Source organism: Typopeltis vanoorti, chromosome 11, assembly GCF_054136105.1.
Source record: "Typopeltis vanoorti isolate ZY-2024b chromosome 11, IOZ_Tvanoo_1.0, whole genome shotgun sequence".
Taxonomy (NCBI): domain Eukaryota; kingdom Metazoa; phylum Arthropoda; class Arachnida; order Uropygi; family Thelyphonidae; genus Typopeltis; species Typopeltis vanoorti.
Genome location: NC_143559.1, coordinates 24,324,624 through 24,345,563, shown reverse-complemented (window position 1 = coordinate 24,345,563; position 20,940 = coordinate 24,324,624). Strand labels below are relative to the sequence as shown.

Sequence of the window (20,940 nt, the reverse complement as noted above, 5' to 3'; positions counted from 1 at the left end):
CTCTGTTTCTAAACCATACCTAACTAGGTACTTATTTTGCATAAATAAAAGGATGACCTCATTCACAGCTATAAAGCGGAAAAAAAAGGACTTCACAGGCAATAAGAGATTTTCGCGATAATTACTTTAACAGTGATGTGTGTGTATTACAATAATCTTAATTTCTGTAGTCCTCGTACACGTGCGAATAGTACAACATGGGAATTGTGGCGTAAAAATGAGTATAACATCAAATTTATTTAATTGTAAATCTAGATTAAAATAAAAATTTTGCAAAATCACATGTTCAAGTATGATGAAACGCTAAACCTTTTTAGAATATTTTAATATGGCTGAATTAATTCACTTATATAAAGAGAAATGTGTATTATCTTCTGAATAATCCTTAATAAGAATTTCACTGCAACGTTCTAAACATGCATATTTTGTTAAATACACAATCCAAAAAAAGCACGTTTTTTTCCCCATCCGTTATAAGCAACGCTTTACGACAGTGATTTTCTTATAAAATTAAAGTAACACGGTAATAAATCTTGTATTTATTTAGTACACACGTATATAGAGAATTAACATTGCATTTCCTTAAAACTAACGTGACGCACACATAGGACGGCAGTAGTTATCCCGCAGCAAATTCCAACCTCTCTCTTCCAAGAGCACAACTCATCTGACGTCTGCATGAAAGCAGAGAGCAGTAGACGCAATGCAGGTACTAGTGAACCAATGGCAACTGATTTTGTTCAGTTTCGTTAGCATTGTATCCTGCGCGCATAGAAAACATCGCGAACGGGAACACCCAAATACTACTGTGTTACTACGCAAGAGAATCTAGATCCTACATACAAATATCATATATAACTGAACATCGATGTTCCGGTAGGTTTTGTGTAAGGCTGTGGTTGTAGTTAGAAGGTGGAAAATTAGTTTCTGTGCAGTTTCTTCAATTTTTTTTCCCTAATTCTGAAGATTTTCACTCAACCGTTAGGTGGATTAATACAGTTCGAATTGGAAGACTGGAGTTTAGTGTATTGTGGTGGCGATTCGTTAGTATTTGAACCTACCGTTTAAGCATATATTCCAAACGACCAGAATTCGCTGTACTGTGCTCATTAATATTGTGACAGTGCCGGTAATAGTACATCTCGTTTACGGATTCTAAAATGGTAAGTCAACTGGTTTTTAAAAAAAAAAAAAAAAAGACAGGGGACGTGTTTTAAGGAATGAATTGTACTTAACCAAAAATTGTAGCGTGTACTTATCGTTTAGTTAAATGATGTATTCTCTGACCTGTCAACTAGATAGTATTTTATCCCCCAGTCGCTCCTTCTGCCCTTGGCGTAATCTCATGCAATATTCTAAATTGCAATTTTTACTCTTTGCCAGCGGCTGAGCATTTTCTATTAAACTCCTTTAAACTTTGTGTATTGTTAAAGTATTCTGGAAGCGCCATAACTGTTGTAGCATTCACTTTTGTTAAACTTTTCAGGATTATCGCTGCCATCAAGCAGACACAGTTTTGTCTTAATTATAAAATCTACTTAAGATCGTGTGTGGCGGTTTAGAAATGCCTTTTTTTTAGCTAGTCGGCCTTTTTCCTGTTAAAAGGGGATACAAGTTCCAAGTCCGTTTAACTGAAAGACGAAACGCCGTTTTTTCTTTAATTAAGATTGTTGGGTACATAAATATCGAAAGAGAACTTGGCTTTTATTGCTCAATTTAAGTGATGTCGAAGTAGATTCACATTCTGTAACAATATGCAAAACTTCGGAACAACGAGGTTTTGGATTTTCAGCTTTAACGATTACTGACCGTTTCCCATTTTGTGGGAAAGCAAGGCAGAAGTTTCCACTGATCATTTAAACATCTTGGTAATCCATCACCGAATCAACTCGTCGATTTTCCGTAGACAGCAGTGCGTGTAAACTCTTCCGGTGAAAATGTCTTGCTCGTCCAGTTATTTGTAATTCAGGAAGCTACAAAAGATTCGTTTTAGATACGAACAACCAAAGCGACAGTTAACCCATTTCCATAACTTAAGATTTCATATTAACTTATGAAACTTGACATCCAGCATACAAAATATATAATAATTTTCTTCGTTAAATGAAGATGTAATCCATATGAACAAGCTCACACGCCTACTTATTGCATTTCAACGCTTCCTGAATCCCAGTAGTTTCAAATTTTAATTCCGTTGGCCAACTCAACATTTTCAGTAATCAACGTCTGAAAGCAAGTGTAAAGTACACACCAATTGTGCATATTATCGGATAAATTTATTTGCCACTTTCATGCGAACTGTCATCAATTTTTAAAGTTATAATAAAAATTCTTGGATCACGGGAAAAATTTAACTCCTTACTGAACTCGAGTATTTTTTCTCCTTTGCATTTCAGTAAAGGTAGAATAAGAATTTACGAAGGGAACATGCAGCGATCCATGAAATAAAACACTAAAATGTATATACGTGGGACCCACCACTTAGAACGAATTTTGAATGTTATTCTCAGTATAAAAGCTCAAAGCTTAACATGCCGTTTCTCTAAATTCTCCATTAATGCCGCGAAACTACGAAATAAGTCGGTCTTCAATTAATGTAGTTAACTTAAGACTGCTAAAACCCTTCTGATAAGAAATTTTATGTAGTTCCTTGTGAAGGCAAAGCAACCAGAAAAATGCCTTCTCATATATTAAATGTTGGATTGTTTATCCAAACTCCACTGCACATTAGGCCAAATCTGCTGACTAAAACTAATTTATGAACTTCTTAAATTGGCATTCTTTGCATTCCAGTGGGTCACACTTAAATGAGTTTTTGGTATGTTTAAGGATCACCTGAATTTAATTGCCATTCTAGGTAAGCATCTCAATTCTATAATTAATTGTATTAGGCCATTATTCTCTGCAGGCTGCATGCTTAATCATTGCTTTGAATATCTGAAATAGGTGATGGCTACCATACTCTAGGTATACACGGGAGAGATAATCTCTCACTTAGTCACTAACTTTTGACAGTGGTATAAAAAAAAATGCATTATGCAAATAATGCTTATCCCACCCAGGACACATAAGCTAGTCTTTCATGCCATTACTAGGCTTTATCCCTACTTTTTGTAAAGAATTTAAAACTTGCTCAGACATGAGCAGCTGCTGGGCACACTTAGTTCAGCTCACATCAAGCCAACTTCGCATCTTCTGCTTTCATCCCCCTATACATGAATCAAATCTTTCTTCCTAACCACTTGTGTGCATGCTGATACTATCATGTTGCTGATCTTGAGGACCTTGTGTGAGGAGGTTGGCATGAATTAAATAAATTGGCCAGAGTAGTGGTCTCTGCCAGAGGATGTTTGCTCAACTGTTGAGATCAGAAATACTATACTGTTTTTTTGCTAATATTTCAGATAGCAACTCAAAGTACAACATAGACAAACCTGAAGCTCATTGTCCAAACACTAAACTTTGTTAATAGTGTGACTTATCACTTCATAAACAGTGGGGATTTTAATGTGTTTTGCAAAGACCAGCAAAACTCGCATTTTTCATGAACAGATGGCATGGAAATGTTCAATTAATTGGACAATGCCACATCCATCTTATCTTGTCTCCTGAATTTTCATTTTAAATTTTGAAGATTGTTCTAGTATACATTGCTACTTTCAGGAATTCCATGAACTCCATTTGTAAAATCTCCATAATGGAGATTTTACAAAGAGTCCTAAAACATACTCCAGTCCACTGAGTAATGAAGTGTATAACAAAACCTAGGTTTCTTCAAGTGCAGATAACATCCAAAATTGCTCTAAAGTGACACATTTTGAATCCATAAATGTTCATTGTCTGTATATAAATTGAAATGTGTGCATACTTAAAGTTAAATTACTTGCGCGCACACACACACACACACTATAATGAACATTTATGAATTCAAAAGTCATACGCACATGTGCAGGAGGGGTGGTCTAGAAAGTTCCGATAAATGCCTAGAACAAAAATTATATTAAAGCAACTGATATAACAAGAAAAAACATAAGTTGCCTTCATAACTCAGCAGAGTTATGAAGGCAAGTTATGTTCTTTCTTGTGGTTATCAGTTGTTTTAATATCATTTTTGTACTAGTCATTTATCAGAACTTTCCAGACTCCTCCCTCGTGTACATACATTGTTCAATTCAATTTTAATTGCAAGTGCAAAAAAAAAAATCACTTTTGAATAAACTGAACTTTTTCCATATTTTAGGAAAGATCTCTTGCAGCTAAGGTTTTTTGTGCATCAGCACTTCAGTTTCAGGCCTGTCCAAACTGTCACTTGTTCATATTGCACCTACTTTTCCTTTCTTATTTATTCCATCTTACCTCTTATCTGGAACTGCCTTTCCCCATGATGTTGCTCAACTTCATTGGGTATAAAGATTGTAAGAATTGAGAAGTTTCTTTCTCAATTCTTATCTGCATCTCACACAAAGCACTGATCTGTAGGTGCTTGTACCTTTATGTGTGATATTTTTTAAATTAGATAATTTAGTTATTTTAATTAGATAAGGCCTATCAGACTGAAAACATTAAGTTTTTGTCCCAGAAAACAAGTATTCACTTCTAGTTTTATGTATTCTAGTGACTTAATGGTTTCTTGGTATTGCTTGGTCCATCTTGATTACCATTCATCTTCTATTAAGCATTTTGAAGAGTGGACACCCTTCCTGATCATTCAGTCATTTGGAATAGCCTTAGCTTCATTTTGAAGCTTTATCATTTGTCAGCTTTAACATTTGTGCTTATATTTCTTAGCTACTACTCTTTCTAAATCTCTACCGAAACATGTTCTGGCTGAAATATGTTGCTTGTCTTGAACAGTGATGTAACGAGGGTATGAAGCCCCTGTGGCAAGTGTCTAACTTGCGCTCCTCCCAACCCAAAAATGTTATGTTTTGCACCCCAAACCTAGTTGTGCCCATGGCAGATGCCTCTTTCGCCACGCACTAATTATGGCACTGGTCTTGAATTCTAAGTAACTTAATCTTGCCATCTTTTTTTTTTACTGTCAGTATAAAAGGAAACAGCTCAAATTAGCTAAACGGTAATAAGTTCTTGCTACACTTAATTTTGTATCAAGTAAAAATCATCACAACCACAATTGGTCTTAGTGGTGGTTTGATTCTAATTAAGAATGACCTTATTGGTTTAAACAAATTGCTCATTTTCATTAGTAACACATTAAGGTATACCTTTTGTACTGTCATTCAGTTTATACGAAGCATAAGACAGATGTAAAAATCTTAAATGATCTTAGGAAGAAGTTTTCGCTATGAAAACAGTGGAGGACAACTATACAGATCCTGATTAGCTGAAATCAACTAGACAATTTCAACCTTGGAAATGCATAAACCTTTTTAAGATGAGACATGAAACAGCTGAGTAATGCAAGAATATATTAAAACTTGCTAATTAAGTCCTAGATTGGACTGAAAGGGCAAAAGTGATTGGTTTTTCCATAATCTTGGTTCTAGATTGAATGTTGAATACTACTCATCCTTGACATGTATAGCTGAACCCAGCTAAATCAACTAAAGCTTGTTGATTTAGCTGGGTTGCAGAAACAATTACTCTACATATTTCATCTTTATGTAGTTTATTGAAAGGCTGACAAACTGCTTCTAATTCATTCTAGTTTAGTTTTCTATCTTTTAACTATAGAATGGCAGTGTAGAAAGCTGAGAAGTTATTCTCACCAATGCCATCTTATCCTATCTGGTGTCTTGCCCACCTAGGTATTATGTTCATCAAAGTCTTGACACTAATCTAATTTGCAGATTACTAGTCTGCTTACCATCATGAGTAAATCAAATTGCAAGTAGTCATATTTATTGATACTGGTCAATATTTAAATATGCTTGCAATGATCAGCTTGCCAAAGCTGATCATAAAGCCCTACTGGGAAAGGGGATATGTTCATAGTTATGCAACTTCATGTACATTACATCCTAGTTTAAAAGGATTAATCTAGATTCCATGCCATTCAAAATGGCATGGATGAATTTCATAAGTGCCAATAGCAAGCAAGTAGCTGGAATGCAACTATAGCATATTATAATCTTCAAAAGATTATAAACCTACAATACACTTGAACCATGGGTAGACAGTTTTCTATAACTGTTACATAATCTAAAAGCTTGTCAAACCAATTCCTGCTTGTAGTAAATAGGTGGTTGTCATTTTTTTTTTTTTTTTTTTTCAGTACAAGTTTTCATCCTATAGAGAAACATCTCCAGACTTAAATCAGGCCACATATGGAATACTATGTACAAATTTGGTTACCAAGGTTTCAAAAGGATATGTTGGAGAAGGTTCAGAGACAATTGACTAAGTCAGTCTGTGAAATGAAGAATGAGGACAGATTGAGAGAATGCAAATTCCAGAGCCTAGTGGATAGAAAGAAGAGACATGGTCAAGACGTAAGTTGGTAAGGGGTAATTACCAGATTAATGTGAATGAGATCTCTCATAGAATATCTAGAAATGGGAGAACAAGAAGTCATCCCTAGAATCTAAGGTAGGAGCTCTGATAATTTCTTAGGAGTATTGCCAAAACAGTATTTTGGCCAGCTTTTTCTTTACTAGTCTATTTACCCTAGTAAATAGACTAGTCTATTTACCCTAGTAGTTAATAAATGGATTTGAACCAACTGAAAGATTAGTTTCATCACCCACCAAGGACCTATCCTTAGGCCTGAAGTTTCTAGATTTTAATCTAGAGCTGAAACTTGTATATTATCTAACCTTTGGCCACTCACAGTACTTAATCTAATGTATTACAAGCTAATCACCTTTTTTATAGGTAAGATTACATGAAGTTAACTGTACTAAGGTTGAAGTTTAGCTATGATTATACACTTAATTAGCATAACTTATTGGCATGTGGCATAAAAATTAATGTTCAATTCAGGAAAAAAAATTGTCTGATTCTAGCTGAATCAGTACAAAGCCCTTAAACACCTGGGTGTGAATTCTCTTGAATGTAATGAATTGCAATTGGGACTTTCAGATAAAAATGGCTTGTCTCATACAGGCAGCAGTTTTCCTCCTAGACCAACCAGTAGAATACATGTGGTTTATATATACATAATCAATAGTATTACCTTGATTTTCATAATGGTGCCAGAATGTCCGTATAGGTATTCTAGCTGTTATCATATAATAAACATCCTTATTTAGAATCTCTCCATGGTTTCAGTAGCTAGCTTAATATCCCATGGTTTATAATAAAAATTCTAGCTTTGCAAGAGGTAGCTAATGGAATTTAAACTGAGGTGAGGCTGTTGCTGTTTGAAAACTACTAGCATTTACTTTGAATCTTGCCCACGAAAGGTCATACACTGGTTCTAACTCGCCAATACTAATCATAGTTTAATGCAATGACAGCAGGAATGAAGGTTTAATGACTGATTTCTCTCACAATCAGGGTTGTTATAACAAATAATATCTATAAACAGGTGAAGGATGGACAAGAAGGTACTAACAGGTTAAATTGCTGTTATTATTCGTGACACCTCCAAGGAGTCAAACTCATTGCAGGAGGACACCCAGCACAACTGTCTCTACCACCACAGCTAGTATTTTTTTTTGTCTGTAAATTGCATGTTCTGAAGGGCTGATTTGTCTGTATGCAGGAATGAAAAACTAGTTTCTGGGAGAAAAAAATCCTACCTCCATATGAGATCAGCTAAAACCATGGGTTATCTTTCAGAAGTTTTTCATATGACCATTAAGTTCAGGCAGAACTAGATTCTGAGTTGCTGGCTGTTAGCCAGATTAGTTTAAGAATGGCAGTATTGATATTAAATGTCCTAATGTTCCATGTAAATAAAATGAGATTCCATTGCTAAACTCTTTTGGCTAAGGCAGAAGAAATCCATGGTATTCTATTTTGCTTGTGCAGTTTTGTAAACCCAGTAATACTTGAGATCTTGCAGATTGGTTTATTACTTAAATTTACTAATCCAGTCTTGTGCTGTTCATCCTCTTCAATCTAGTCTTTATATATATTGTTGGTCAGGATGCTAAAGAGGTGAAAGAAATAGGCATTGTTATGGAGGGAGGATTTAATTTAGTTTGTTGCATTTCATCTTACATTGTCTAAAATGTATTAAAACCAAACATTTTTTTGTCCAGAAAAATTGAAGCTTAAATACATTTTTGGCTTTCAATGTCTTGATGTATAAGCCTTCATAAACCATACTTAAAACCTGATCACAACACTGGCATAGTTTTTTTTTTGTGGTATGCCAAACGATCTTGCATGCTAAGTTCTCGTATTTCAGATATAGATACAAGTCTTTGCTATTAGTTCTGAACTCTACAGATGTTTATCTATCCAGATTTTAAGTTTTATTGTGAAACCAATCTGAAAGAACTGTTAATGTTGTGATGAAGTTTTACCACCATTGTTTTTCTCTATGCCTTCTGATTAAATTTCAGTTAAGAGAATTACTCTTTGCATACATTAGAGGTGGTTAACAATTTTCATTGTTACTGTTTTGAAGCTATTGGGAATTGAACATAATTAACCTAATTCCTCTGGAAAATGACTACTTTCAGGTATAAACTACTTGAAAATATTAGTGAACTACAGTTTTACTTTTGCAAAGTCTTCAAGATTGTATATTTCTAGTTATAACCAGTGTGTAAATTTTTAAATGTAATTGGCTGTCATTGTTTTATAATTAAAGTAGTTGCATTCAATGCTTTTATGGCCTAAGGATCCATTCTAGTGTTTATTTGCTAATGTTGAATAAACAACAAATAAACATTTAGTAGAAATCCAGGATATAGTTCTTTTATGGCAGCAATTATGAAAGGATTTATGTTCATGAAATGTTTTACTCAGGATGTGTAGAGTACTCAAAATTCCAATGCTAAAAGCACAATTTTAGACTTCCTCCTTGGTCTTCTGCATTTTTCAAATTGGCTTTCTTGGTCATATAACTAAATATCTTTATGAGCAACTTCACACTTGTGTCACTCAATTTTTTTTTTTTTTTTCAGTACATGCCCTGAAGTGTAAACCTTCAAAAAGCAAATTTCTGCCCCTTCCCAAAAATACTAGAAACTTGTTTTATATCAATTTTCTAGGTTACTATTTACAAATGAATTTTTAATTCTGAAACATGTATTAGAACACTCTTCCTAGTAAGAGCCATAATCTACAAACTAAATTTTTTGTATTGTAAATAGCAACATAAAAAATGTCTTTTCTTTAGGACACTTATAAAGATGAGAACAAAGCTTGTGGACCTATGAATTAAGCTTTCAAATTGAATCTTTTCCACTATATTTGAAAACCTTACTATGAAAAGTTTAAAGCTGCATTTTAGTCCTTTGTAATTACACCCTAATCTTGAAAGTTTATTTTTCACTTGGTTAGACTATAATAAATTTAGTTTAATCCTTTATCCAAGCATGAGCAAACAAAGTTTGCACCTGAAAATATCTTCAGGATGGGGGTAAGGTAGTATAACACCAGACAACTCGTAGCAAAGGTGGACCAAGCTATTGAGATAGGAGTGAGGATAACTTGGTCCACCTTTGCTACGAGTTGTCTGGTGTTATACTACCTTACTCCCATCCTGAAGATATTTTCAGGTGCAAACTTTGTTTGCTCATGCTTGGATAAAGGATTAAACTAAATTTATTATACCCCTAATCTCAATTTGACTCAAAGGTCATGTAGGATGAAAGCCATGAAATGGAGGTCAGTGATTGGGGGGGAAGGGATTGTGGATAAGGCATGATTTTAGAGCATATTGCAGAGGTGAACAAAAGTCAATTAGATTACATTGAAACATGATAAATATGGATAAAAGGGCTTAATCCCTTCATATCCTTTTTAAGGCCATGTACTATACAGATCTTCTCTGCATTCCATGAGATAAGTAGAGAACCAGACAGTGGTGTTGTGACCTGTTTTGGAATACTCAAAAGTTGAAAGTTTAAGCTTTAGGCTAGTTGATGACACAAGTTATTGAGGTGGTTTATAGGAGTGACACTATTCAATACATGGTAAGGAGAGAACAGCAGCTGAAAATTACTATAGTATGGGTAGCAAGAGTTAAAACTATAGGGTGGAATGGATTGTCTAGTTTTATCAGAAAGTTTTGGATATCAAAAATGGGTCTTCCATTTTTGATATCCATATATATGTCAAAGAACTTTTATGTAGGATAAATATAATCTAGTAAAATATTATACTAAAAATGTATTAATCATCTGGATATTTGGTTTTTGATGATCTTAAGTTTCACTACTCATGTTAAAGGGTTAATGGAATATTAACAGCACTGTGAAAGGATTTAAAACTAATTTTAATACTTACAATATTTCATCTCCGTCACAGACATCTTTTGGGGATTACAAACCTTTTGTAACAACACACACAAATACAATACAAAGTGAAACTAAAGTCCTATCTTGGATGCACCCTCTATCTGTCTATATTCCCTCTGTCTGTAGATTTTGTTCTTCCAAGAGAAATAACCAGAGTTGATGGTTAACCAGGTTATTTCTCTTGGAAGAACAAAATCTACAGACAGATAAAGGGAACTGCCATGGGTTCCCCTCTCACTCCCTCTTTCCAATTATTACAAGGAAAATTCTGAAAAATGAACCATTGACTCTTCCCTCTAAAACCTTCTATCTGGCTAAGATATGTAGATGTGTTCTCTATTTGACCTCATGGCCCAGACACATTAGATTCCTTCCTCAGTCACTTCAGTAGTCTACATCCAAGAATTCAGTTTACAACGGAAAAGGAAAATAACAATAGTTTACCCTTCCCAGACACCTTAGTAACACTCCTTCCTAATGGTAACCTTTCTTTCTCTGTATATAGAAAACCTACTCATACAGGCAGATACATTCACAAACCTTGCCACCACCACCCCTCCCAGCAATATGGCAGTATTAAAACTCTGACCAATAGGGCCCACAATCTTTGTTCCAGTAAAACTGCCCTTTCAACCGAGCTCAAAACACATACACACCTTTCTTTCCAATGGCTATAATGACTACAGAATTGAAAAAATAATAAAGTCCTTCCCCAACCATCTCTTCAGAAATGCCATCACCATTCCTTACATCTGTGGTACTTCAGAAAAAATAGCCAGATCATTAAAAAAAAGTACAACCTCCATGCAGCTTTTAAGCCCCACTGTGAACTTGCTACCCTTATCTGCTCCACTAAAGACCAGTTCCCTCCTCCTTTTTTGTTCCTGTAAACTTGCCTACTTCAGACAAACAGGCAGGTCAGCATCCATCTGGTTAGAAGAACGCAGTTCTTGCATCTGCAAGCACGATTATTGTCAGGTCTGGCCTTGCAGAACATGTTTTGGATATATTCCACAGGATCTCCTGGAAAAAAAACTACCATGCTCCACCATAGTAAATTCAAAAAAGAAAGACTATTCTTTGAATCTGCACTCAGGAATCAACCTAATTTAAACAAATACAGTTGCATTAAATTTCCCAAAATTTGGGAAACTTTAATTATCAGAGATCCCTCTTTACATCCCAGGCCACCTAGATAGGACTTTAGTTTCGCTTTGTATTGTATTTGTGTGTGTGTGTGTGTTGTTACAAAAAGTTTTTGTAATCCCTGAAGATGTCTCTGTGATGGAGAAGAAATATTGGAAGTATTAAAATTAGTTTTAATCCTTTCTCAGTGCTGTTAATATTCCATTAAACCTCTAACATGAATTCTTCATAGCACTTTAAACCTCAACACAAGTAAGGTTCACTAGTTAAGAATTTCAAAAGCTAATATTTTTTTTTTTTTTTTTAGTACTGTGCCTCACTTAAAATTGTTTCTTTTAAATGGATTTAAAGCAACATTCAAACTGGCCAACAGTGCCTGTGTAGATTTGGTGTTCCTAGTTTCATAATGTTAGACAATCACAACTTGCTGTAGTTGGTAAAGAATTGCCTTAAGACTTCAGCTTGGTTTATGTAAGCAGGTAGTTTACTCCTATAAAAATTCAACCTTTAGTTGGTTGACTGCTTTAGACAGTTACTTCATAATCCATTGATATACACATTCCAACTAGAATATGTAAAGTGATATGCTCTAGAGTTCTCTACTTCAGCTACTGCTATTTCATTCTGTAATGGATTGAGGAGAATCAGTTTGTTTATACAGAATGAAAGTAATAAAGGTAATGGATCTTGCAGAACAACTTATCCTTGACCTATACTGTCAATTTAATGGTTGTCAGTTAAATGTGGCAAAGTATAAGGTTATGTGCTTTGCATCCCAAAAAGTTAAGCTATAAAGTTCAGAGGACATTCCAAAAATAAGATTCAGCATCCTTAAGGTTGATAATATAAATTAAAGATACCAATGAATGAAGTATTTTCAGGACTGGGGCAACTGTTAAAGGTGGTATGACTTTGCGTCACTTGCCTTAGTATCCCATAATGCAAAGCACATCTCCTTGTGGACATGTATAATGCTATGCATTATGGGAACGGTTGGTAATTGTGGTAAGGATTAAATGGATTAAGGTTGATAATTGGATTACTGACACCAGATTTTTGACTCCTCCATGGAGTCAAAGGACTCATTGAGGAAGGGCACCTACTCTAAGAGTTGTATATAACAGGGAATGCAATACAAAGTATTGAACTCTAAGCTATTGGATAGCTGAAATTAGTAAACTCAGCATCTGCTTTACTCATGGAAAGTGCTTTAAATGCTTAGTCTGCATTTAAATATGCTTATCCTTTAGCAGCACACTCCAGCCTAATAAGCAAAACTTACTGTACTCCTTCTCTTTAACACCCTTAGTCAACTGAAAAATTGTAATTCATGCTTCCATCTTTCAAAATTAAGGTTACTTTGAACTTAGATATTTTATCCACAGGCACAAAGCTAGCACTTTGGTTATAACTAATCTGCTCAACAGTGCAATAAAACCCATGTATGAACTGCATCTATAAACAGATGCAGTTTAAATTTGGTTTGCTATTGAGCTTCCATGGAGTTGCAAAACTCATTCATTCAAGCTGTGCCTTTTAAAGTGATTTTAAACTTTCCTGACAGCATTTTCTTGGAGGAATCTGATCAACTCTAGTGATTAAAAGTTTTTAAGTCATTCTCAACTTTAACAGTCATTGTTAAACTACCACTCAACTGTAAAGTAGCTGTTTCCTTATTTGCTAGCTGTAGGCTAATCAGGTAGCTGAATATCCAGTTAAGACTCTCATAACTGTTATAAAATACAAAATTAGAGTAGAATAATATATTATAAAAATTGTTAGCATATAATTTGCAACCATTGCAGCACAAATTTCCATGTAAGTATTTAGGTATCAATACAGCTGCAACATTTAATATTTAAGTATTCTGAAACATTTCATAGAATCTTCAGTAATGCTAGTGTTACTACTTTCTATACTGAACTGTTTTTTTCTTATCCCCAGTTGTTTAGCTAGAAAACTTTGCTCGTACAGCAAAAAAATATTGCCCATCAAGTGCATGTAACAGCTTCTCAGAAGCTGAATGTAATAAACTTATGCTATGACACCAAAGTAGTCAGGGATAACGGTATAAGTAACATCTACTCAAATGAGTGTGTGCTATTTGTTTTGGAAGAAATCTTAAGACAAATTTAACAGGATCTTAGGTCTGTAAGTATGTGCTTTGCATTATGGGATAAGGTAATAAGGCAAGTGAAGTTATTGGCCTCTATATGAGTTGATGTCACAAAGTTATGCAAACTTTGTTTACACTTGGATAAAGGATTAAACCAAGAATATTTCTTACCATCTTTAATTTATAGTAGGATCTTAATTTGATACTAAGACTGCTCAGTGCTATTTCATGCCTGAACTAAAATAGGTCAGACTAAAGCTAGCAAAATACCTAACAGATCAATAGCATTTGCATCTTTAAGATGTTCTACTGGATATGCATCTTTGAAAAACTTCATCACCTGTTAGCGTTACTTTTAGGTATGAATTTTACCTCTAGTTAATGCTGACTTAAAGTAGTTTGTCTCAATGGTAGGCTGACAGACATGATTTGCTTGCAGGTGAGATTATGATAAAAATAGTATCAGTACTTCCAGTTCAACAAATTGACTGCCTTCCAGTTTTGCTTTGCTTTTGTTCTTAAGAGTTGTGCTTGTATCAGTCATCATGTATAAAATTCCAAAATAATTGCACTTCTAATTCTGTCAGCAAAACAAGACTTGAAATACTGTCTGCCTGACAAGTTTAATCTTATTCAAGGATTAATAGACTGGGCTTAGAAACTGGTGCAGCAAAATTACAGTGAAAACTTAATTTTATAAGTAATCTTAAGGTAAACGTTAGTTGCAGAAATATAGTACAAGTTTTTAGGTATTATTTCTGGGAAAATTCTAATGTTACTCAAAGTAAATATTTTTTATGGCTATTTGGCCTATTTTTGTTTAGGAGTACTCCTTTTTTTATGTCATTGACTTACTCAAATTTTAGGGCATTACAGATGTTTTATGCGAATTATTTATACTGATTATATTATATATAGTAATCCCTCAGTTAGTGTCGTTTTTTTTTTTTTGATACCCAAATTTGATTAGTGTGCCTATATACATCTTAAAAATAAATGTTACAGATTTTAACAATTTTCTATCTATACATTTTTATGGCTAACAATTTAAAAAAAAAATCGCTCACCAGAATGAAATAATTTAGTTACCGATTTAAAACATTTTACAAAGTTATTTTTAATGGCATACTACACTACTTCCATGTATACTATGTTCCAAATTTTTACTGCCAAAATTTGTCATCTGCTATAGTATGCCCACAGATTCAAGACACTTTAGCGCATCTCACAAAAAGAGAATCCATTCTGATAATAGGGTAAGCAATCTGTCTTCTGGGATGAGTCGTTTATTATTTTGCACGTCGAAAAATTAACTTCTCTTTTATGATCATTATAGTTTTTAAAGTGGCAACTATTTTGCTTGTATAACAGTTGGGAAATTTTATCTATAAAGCATGTGTTTTGCGTGTTGGTGACCAATTCTTACATCCTTTATTTCTTTCTCCCCTTCAGTGAGATTTAATTAACTCTAAGTTAATTAAATCTCATTCTGAAGAGTTGAGTGATTCTGACCTGCTAAATTTAGATGCACAGCGGGAAGATCCCAAAGAATATGAAGAAAATTTAACCACTGATAGTCAGCCAAAAGTGATTTCACAGAAACAATTTGAAAATATTTTTCTTAAATTCAAAGTTTTTAAGTAGCAATGCTTAGGGGCTGACCCTGATGAAGAGAGAAGCAGTAAAATTTGCAGAAGAGTAGAAGAGGCAATAGGGCCATACCGTCGGTTGTATGAAAAAAAACAATGTTTGCCAAACTATGTTAGCTCAGTTCTTAAGAAGTACAATAATAAATTTATATTCTGAATGTTTTATTGTCTTTTGGCTTCATGGTTTTCCTTTAACTAGACAGACATAAATTTTTTTTTATTATTTTTTTTTAATAAAAAAAAAAGTAAGGTAAGGGTCAAAAAAGAAATCTGAGGAACGAATTATACATTTTCCAATAGGTTATTATATTCGATCAGTGCGTTTTTCGATTAATGCGTCTGTTTTAAAGAACGCATTAGGTGCACTCGAGGGATTGCTGTACTGAAATTTTTTTTTCCATTGAACTTCAACATTATTTTAATTCCAATTTCTACATCTTTTCCTTCAATATACATTGATAACAGTGCTATTTACAGACTTAGATCAAGTGACTAGATTGTCAGATTCATAACTTTTCCTGTTTTATATCTGTTAGTGATGGATAAAATTAACACTGATTCAGGAATTGTTGCAGTTCACTTCAAATCTTGAATTGAAGATGAAGTGACTAACTTCAAATTCAGATTTTAAGATCATGCAAGTTTCAAATGCACTTAATGAAATATTGCTTATGAAAAGTAATGGCACTAATTTCTGAAGGGCTGTTAGAAATGGCTTATTTAAGAAGGCAGGTTCAGCATTTGAACTAATAAAATTACTTACAAAAGACACTTTTGCAATGTGAAGGGTTTAGAAAAAAAAAATCTTAAGTGGGTGTATTTAGTCTGGCTAATGATTATGCATCTGCTGCCTATTTAGGTAGCTCTAAGGTGAAAAATGACATTTTTGAAGAATGAATTAACAATGGTGGATTGTGTGACAAAGCAATCACTGATGTTCCCTCTTCCTTTCTTCATTATGTTCATTTATTTAAAATCCTAAATTTTCTGTGAACCTTAGGGCTACAGAACACTGAATTAACTATGATAAACATGGCTGGGTAATTAATAAGTTTTACATTTTACAGAAATGTAATCATCATACCAAGTTTTTTTTCTACTTGGTTACAAAGTATACTATAAATTATGTAAGGCTAACTTAACTTACATAATTTAAGTCAATATCTACAAGTAAATAGTCATAAGGATGTTTAACAGCCCAACTATTTTTGGTTATGCTTAAGTAAAGGATTAGAACAATATTTGTTCAAGGGTAAAAATTATGAATTAAATGGTTACCACAATGCATTTAGTGCTGATACTCTGCTGTTAAGTTCAGTAGCTCAAATGTTGCTGTCATATCTTAAAGATTTTAGGGAAAAAAAAACTGTTCCTTTTCCCCTTATAACCTGTTCAGAAAACAATGGCTGAAGTTGATGTAATCTTCCTATGATTAGTGCAACAGCAAGTAATCCTGCTGCAATGATGTTCCATTTGAGTGGATCTTAATTTTATGTAATATTAATCTTGATAGCAAGTCAACCTTCTATACTCTCATTTGAATGACTAATAGCAATATTCTTATTACTTTAGTGGTTTAACAAATATTTTGACCAGTTGCTAACAACTCATGATTGTGAAACCTTGTTTTTGATCTTTTTTTTTTTGCAATTGCAGATAGGGTAATCAAAATTCATTTGTATATTTGTGTGAAAGATCAGCTTTAACATTACCAACCAGGATAATAGTTCCTGAAATGGGTCTTCACTTTTTTTAAATGAGTATTCATGTAACCCTTAACATGCCCACTATAAATCAATACATGCTGTTGATATAGGCTGATAGGTCAACAGTAATTGCATTAGATCCATTTGTAAAACTTAGGTTAGTGCAGGCCAGAGATTCTGAACTGTTTCTTGAGCAACTGTCTTAAAATGGTTAGACTAACTTAGTAGGAACAGTAATGTGACATGCTAATAGGTGCTACCTATAAATGTGTAGAAAACTTGCCTGTTTAGGCATTCTTGGGGCTTGCATTTATACTTAAGCTTGTCAGTAATAAGCAACTTGGAATATTAGTATTAAATTAGGTTTTAAGATTCTACAGGAATTATAAAATTAGTTGTTGGAACATTTCTAAATTGAATGTTAATATTTTTTTTTTTGTATAGTTACATAATAAACTAGTCTTCTGCTACATAGATATTCAGGGTGGTCTAAACAACTTGATGTAATTTTCTATGCAGAGTACAGATTTGTACAGAAAACTTCCTGTTTATATGCAGTCTTGGTTGCAGTTTTGTGGTTGGAACATAGTGTAGGGATTATACAAAGCTTAGAGTAGAAGAGGGCTTTATATGCAAACTAAGATCTGCTTGTACACCCAGGAATACAATTCCATAGTTAAAGCTAAACCTTTTATCCCCTTAAATGATGAGGGATGTACATGCAGTATCTGGACAGGTGTGCTGATCTAGAGAAATCTGCCTCAAACATAAGATGTGGAAAATAAATGAGCACAAATCAGTTGGCATTTTTGTTTCTAGAATTAGAGGCTAGTGAAATAAGATGTTCAACCCAATCTAATAAACCAAAGTCTCATTGTCAACCAGCTTTTTCATCATTTCATTTTATTATACTACCTAATGCTATATATAGCATTAGGTATAATGAAATGGTAGCATTCCAGTGCTACCATTTCATTATAAATAGTAAATTACCATTCATTAGGATTTGGAATATTTATTGAAATACTTTAGGTATGTTGTAAGAATAACTTTTGCCTCTAAGATGAACCTATCATACATCAATGCTGTGGGTTAAGTGGTCTAAGAGCATGAAATGCTATTTCCTAATAAACATGACTTTCTCAATTCACTGCCTCCAGTAAATATGGTTTTGCAGCATGTAGTTGAAGCAATTTCTCCTGGAGTAGTAAATAATTCCTAAATATTCATAAATCGAATTCAGTTAAAAACACTTTAATATAGATGCTAATTAGAAATCAGTTATGAAATTTTATCTAGAATAAGCAATGCTAGTTGATTTTTTAATTCTTATAAATCAGTTTACTTTGTTTTTCTGGAAGTTTAACTATATTTTCATAGAACTTTTGTTATGGTTGGATCATCCCAATGTGAGAACACTTCAATTAAATGACTAGAAATCAGCATATTAAAGCAGTGAAAATTTCTCTAAGAAATAAGATATTGGGAGTTTAACTTTCACACAATTAAATAGTATAAAGATTAAGAAGCTGGAATCATTTGAATACAAACTTAGCCAAACAGTAAGTTATCAGTAAAACTACAGATAGGATTTGAGGTTAGGTCCCTCATATATAGAAATGACAGACCATAAGACAGTAGCTTTCACCAAGCTACTATGCCAGATTCAAATGCCTTTTTTTAAATATTGAAACCATACTTTTCTCCAAAAGTGGATAAAGTTGGCTAAGGTTTAGCCAACTATAGAGCAAGAAAGGCAGATCGGACATTAACTGTTTGCCTCCAGGTATGGCTGACAACCTTATTGGAAAGATTGAGGGAAGAGCAGAAAGACGAACATTAGATCATATTCCATAGAATAAGGCAGATCCTAGATACTGCCTCTTATAGAGGCAGTATATCTGAGATTAAAATTGGAGACTTGTGTTACAATGTCTCCAATTTTTAGCAACTTTGAATTGATGCTGTTAACAGAGTATATTGATCTTTTAGGTGAAATCAAAAGGAAGCATAGAACTCAGTGGGAGATCACAAGAGTTGGAAAAAAAATTGATAGTATTATACTATTTAAATTAGTTAAAAATATAAAATTACTCCAATAGCCTTAATACTATACCAAGTATTTGCTTAATTTGAAAATGTATCTTGCAAATGAAATAAGTGATACTTATTCAGTACTTTCATTTTTACTAGGCTGACCAGCTTACAGAAGAGCAAATTGCTGGTGAGTAAAATTTCTTGCATGTAATTTTGGTTTTTGTTATGAAATTTGAACTAGTTTTCAAAACAACACCTAAACATTAACCATACTTTTCTGTTTTAAAAGAATAAGTTTTCATCATCAAATTCTTGATACATACAGGATATATCAAAGGGTGTATAGGATATGATAGTACTACATGAACAATTTTACATCATTATTAACTTCCTATCTACAATTTTCCTCCCAATCAGTCTGAATATTAAGACTCCAATATTATCAAGTCTTATATTTCTGTCTTCTAAGGCACTTTTTACTGTATCAATCCACTTATATCTTGGTCTTCCTCTGGGTCTTTTTCTGCCAACCTGGCAGAAAACACTTTTGCTAATCTTTCCTCAACCCATTCTGCTTAAGTGACCATACCACATGAGACTTGGCTCTGCTAATGCATTCCTGGATGCTGACAATCTAAATTTCTTTCCTAATATCCTCATCTTTAATATGATACTGCCATTGATGGCATCTGTTCATGCCTCCAATCTTTCTCAGGACTCTCATATTTGTGGTCTCTAGTCTTTAGCCAAGTGTTTTATTTCTAACCCAGCTCTCAGATCCAAAAGTTAAAATTGGTTTAAATACTAGTGTATATAGCTAATTTAGTGTTTTGGCTAATTTCTCTTATTCCATATAAATTTTATTCAGTTGACTTACTACCATACCAGCTTTGTTGAATCTGTCTATTTCCATATTTAATTTACCATCTTCACTAAAAATCGTGCCTAAGTAGCTGAAATATTTTACTTGTTCTTTAAGTTCTCCATTCACAATGCAGTTGATATTTTCAATGTTTCTGCCTTTTGTCTTTTTAATGCATACCATATCTATTACAACAGCTATTCAATTTAGTCAAGGAATCTTGCAGACTTGTAGTGAATTTATTTAGAAGTATAACATCATCCACATAAAACAAAGAGCTGACATTAACATCTCCAATTTTGATATCAGGTTTAATACCACTTTCCTATATAATGTGATTCATATAGATAATGAATAACAGAGGGGATAATCTACATCCTTGTCTGACACCAGATTTAATATTAAATCATCTTCCTATACCTCCTTCAACTCTAACTGCTGACTTAAAACTCAAATAAAGAGTAAGTATTGCTTGATATAATGCCCCATTGACACCATATAACTGCAGCGTATTGAATAGCTTCTCTCTTGGCACCTTGTCATATGCCTTTTCCAGATCTACAAAACTTCGATACAGATCTTTGTTATATTCCCATGCTTTCTCAACTATTTGTCTTAAAGTGAAGATCTGATCCTGACGGCCTCTATTTGGCCTGAATTCAGTTTGTTCTTCACCAAGCTTTTCTTCCACAATTCTTCTCACCCATTTCTCAAGTATGCTTGCATAGATCTTGCCAGGAACACTCAGTAGGGAAATATCTCTGTAATTCTTGCATTCAGTTTTATTTCCCTTTTTATATATGGGTGCTATTAGAGCTCTACTCCAGTCATCAGGAATTCATCCCTCTGTCCAGGCTTTTGAACTATGCAGTGCAATCACTGTAAGACTTTTATACCACCATACTTCAGCATTTCTGGTCGAATATCACCTACTCCTGCTGCCTTTCCACATTTCAAGCCTGTGATGGCTGAATCAATCAGTGTTTTCTTCAGGACCTTCCCCTGAATCTCCCAAGTTTTGTTCCTGCTCTCAAACTCTTTCATT

At 33.7% G+C, this 20,940-nt stretch overlaps 1 protein-coding gene across 1 annotated transcript in view; it reads left to right on the top strand.

Annotated features, from left to right (window-relative positions):
- Window positions 1-865: 865 nt before the first annotated feature.
- The window catches only part of LOC150101384 (calmodulin), a 45,375-nt gene continuing 25,300 nt past the window's right edge, over window positions 866-20,940 (top strand). The window contains exons 1-2 of the mRNA XM_090400926.1: window positions 866-1,163; window positions 19,190-19,220. Coding sequence (XP_090257052.1) covers window positions 1,161-1,163; window positions 19,190-19,220 — 34 coding nt within the window. The 5' untranslated portion in view covers window positions 866-1,160. The remainder of the gene's footprint in view (window positions 1,164-19,189; window positions 19,221-20,940) is intronic.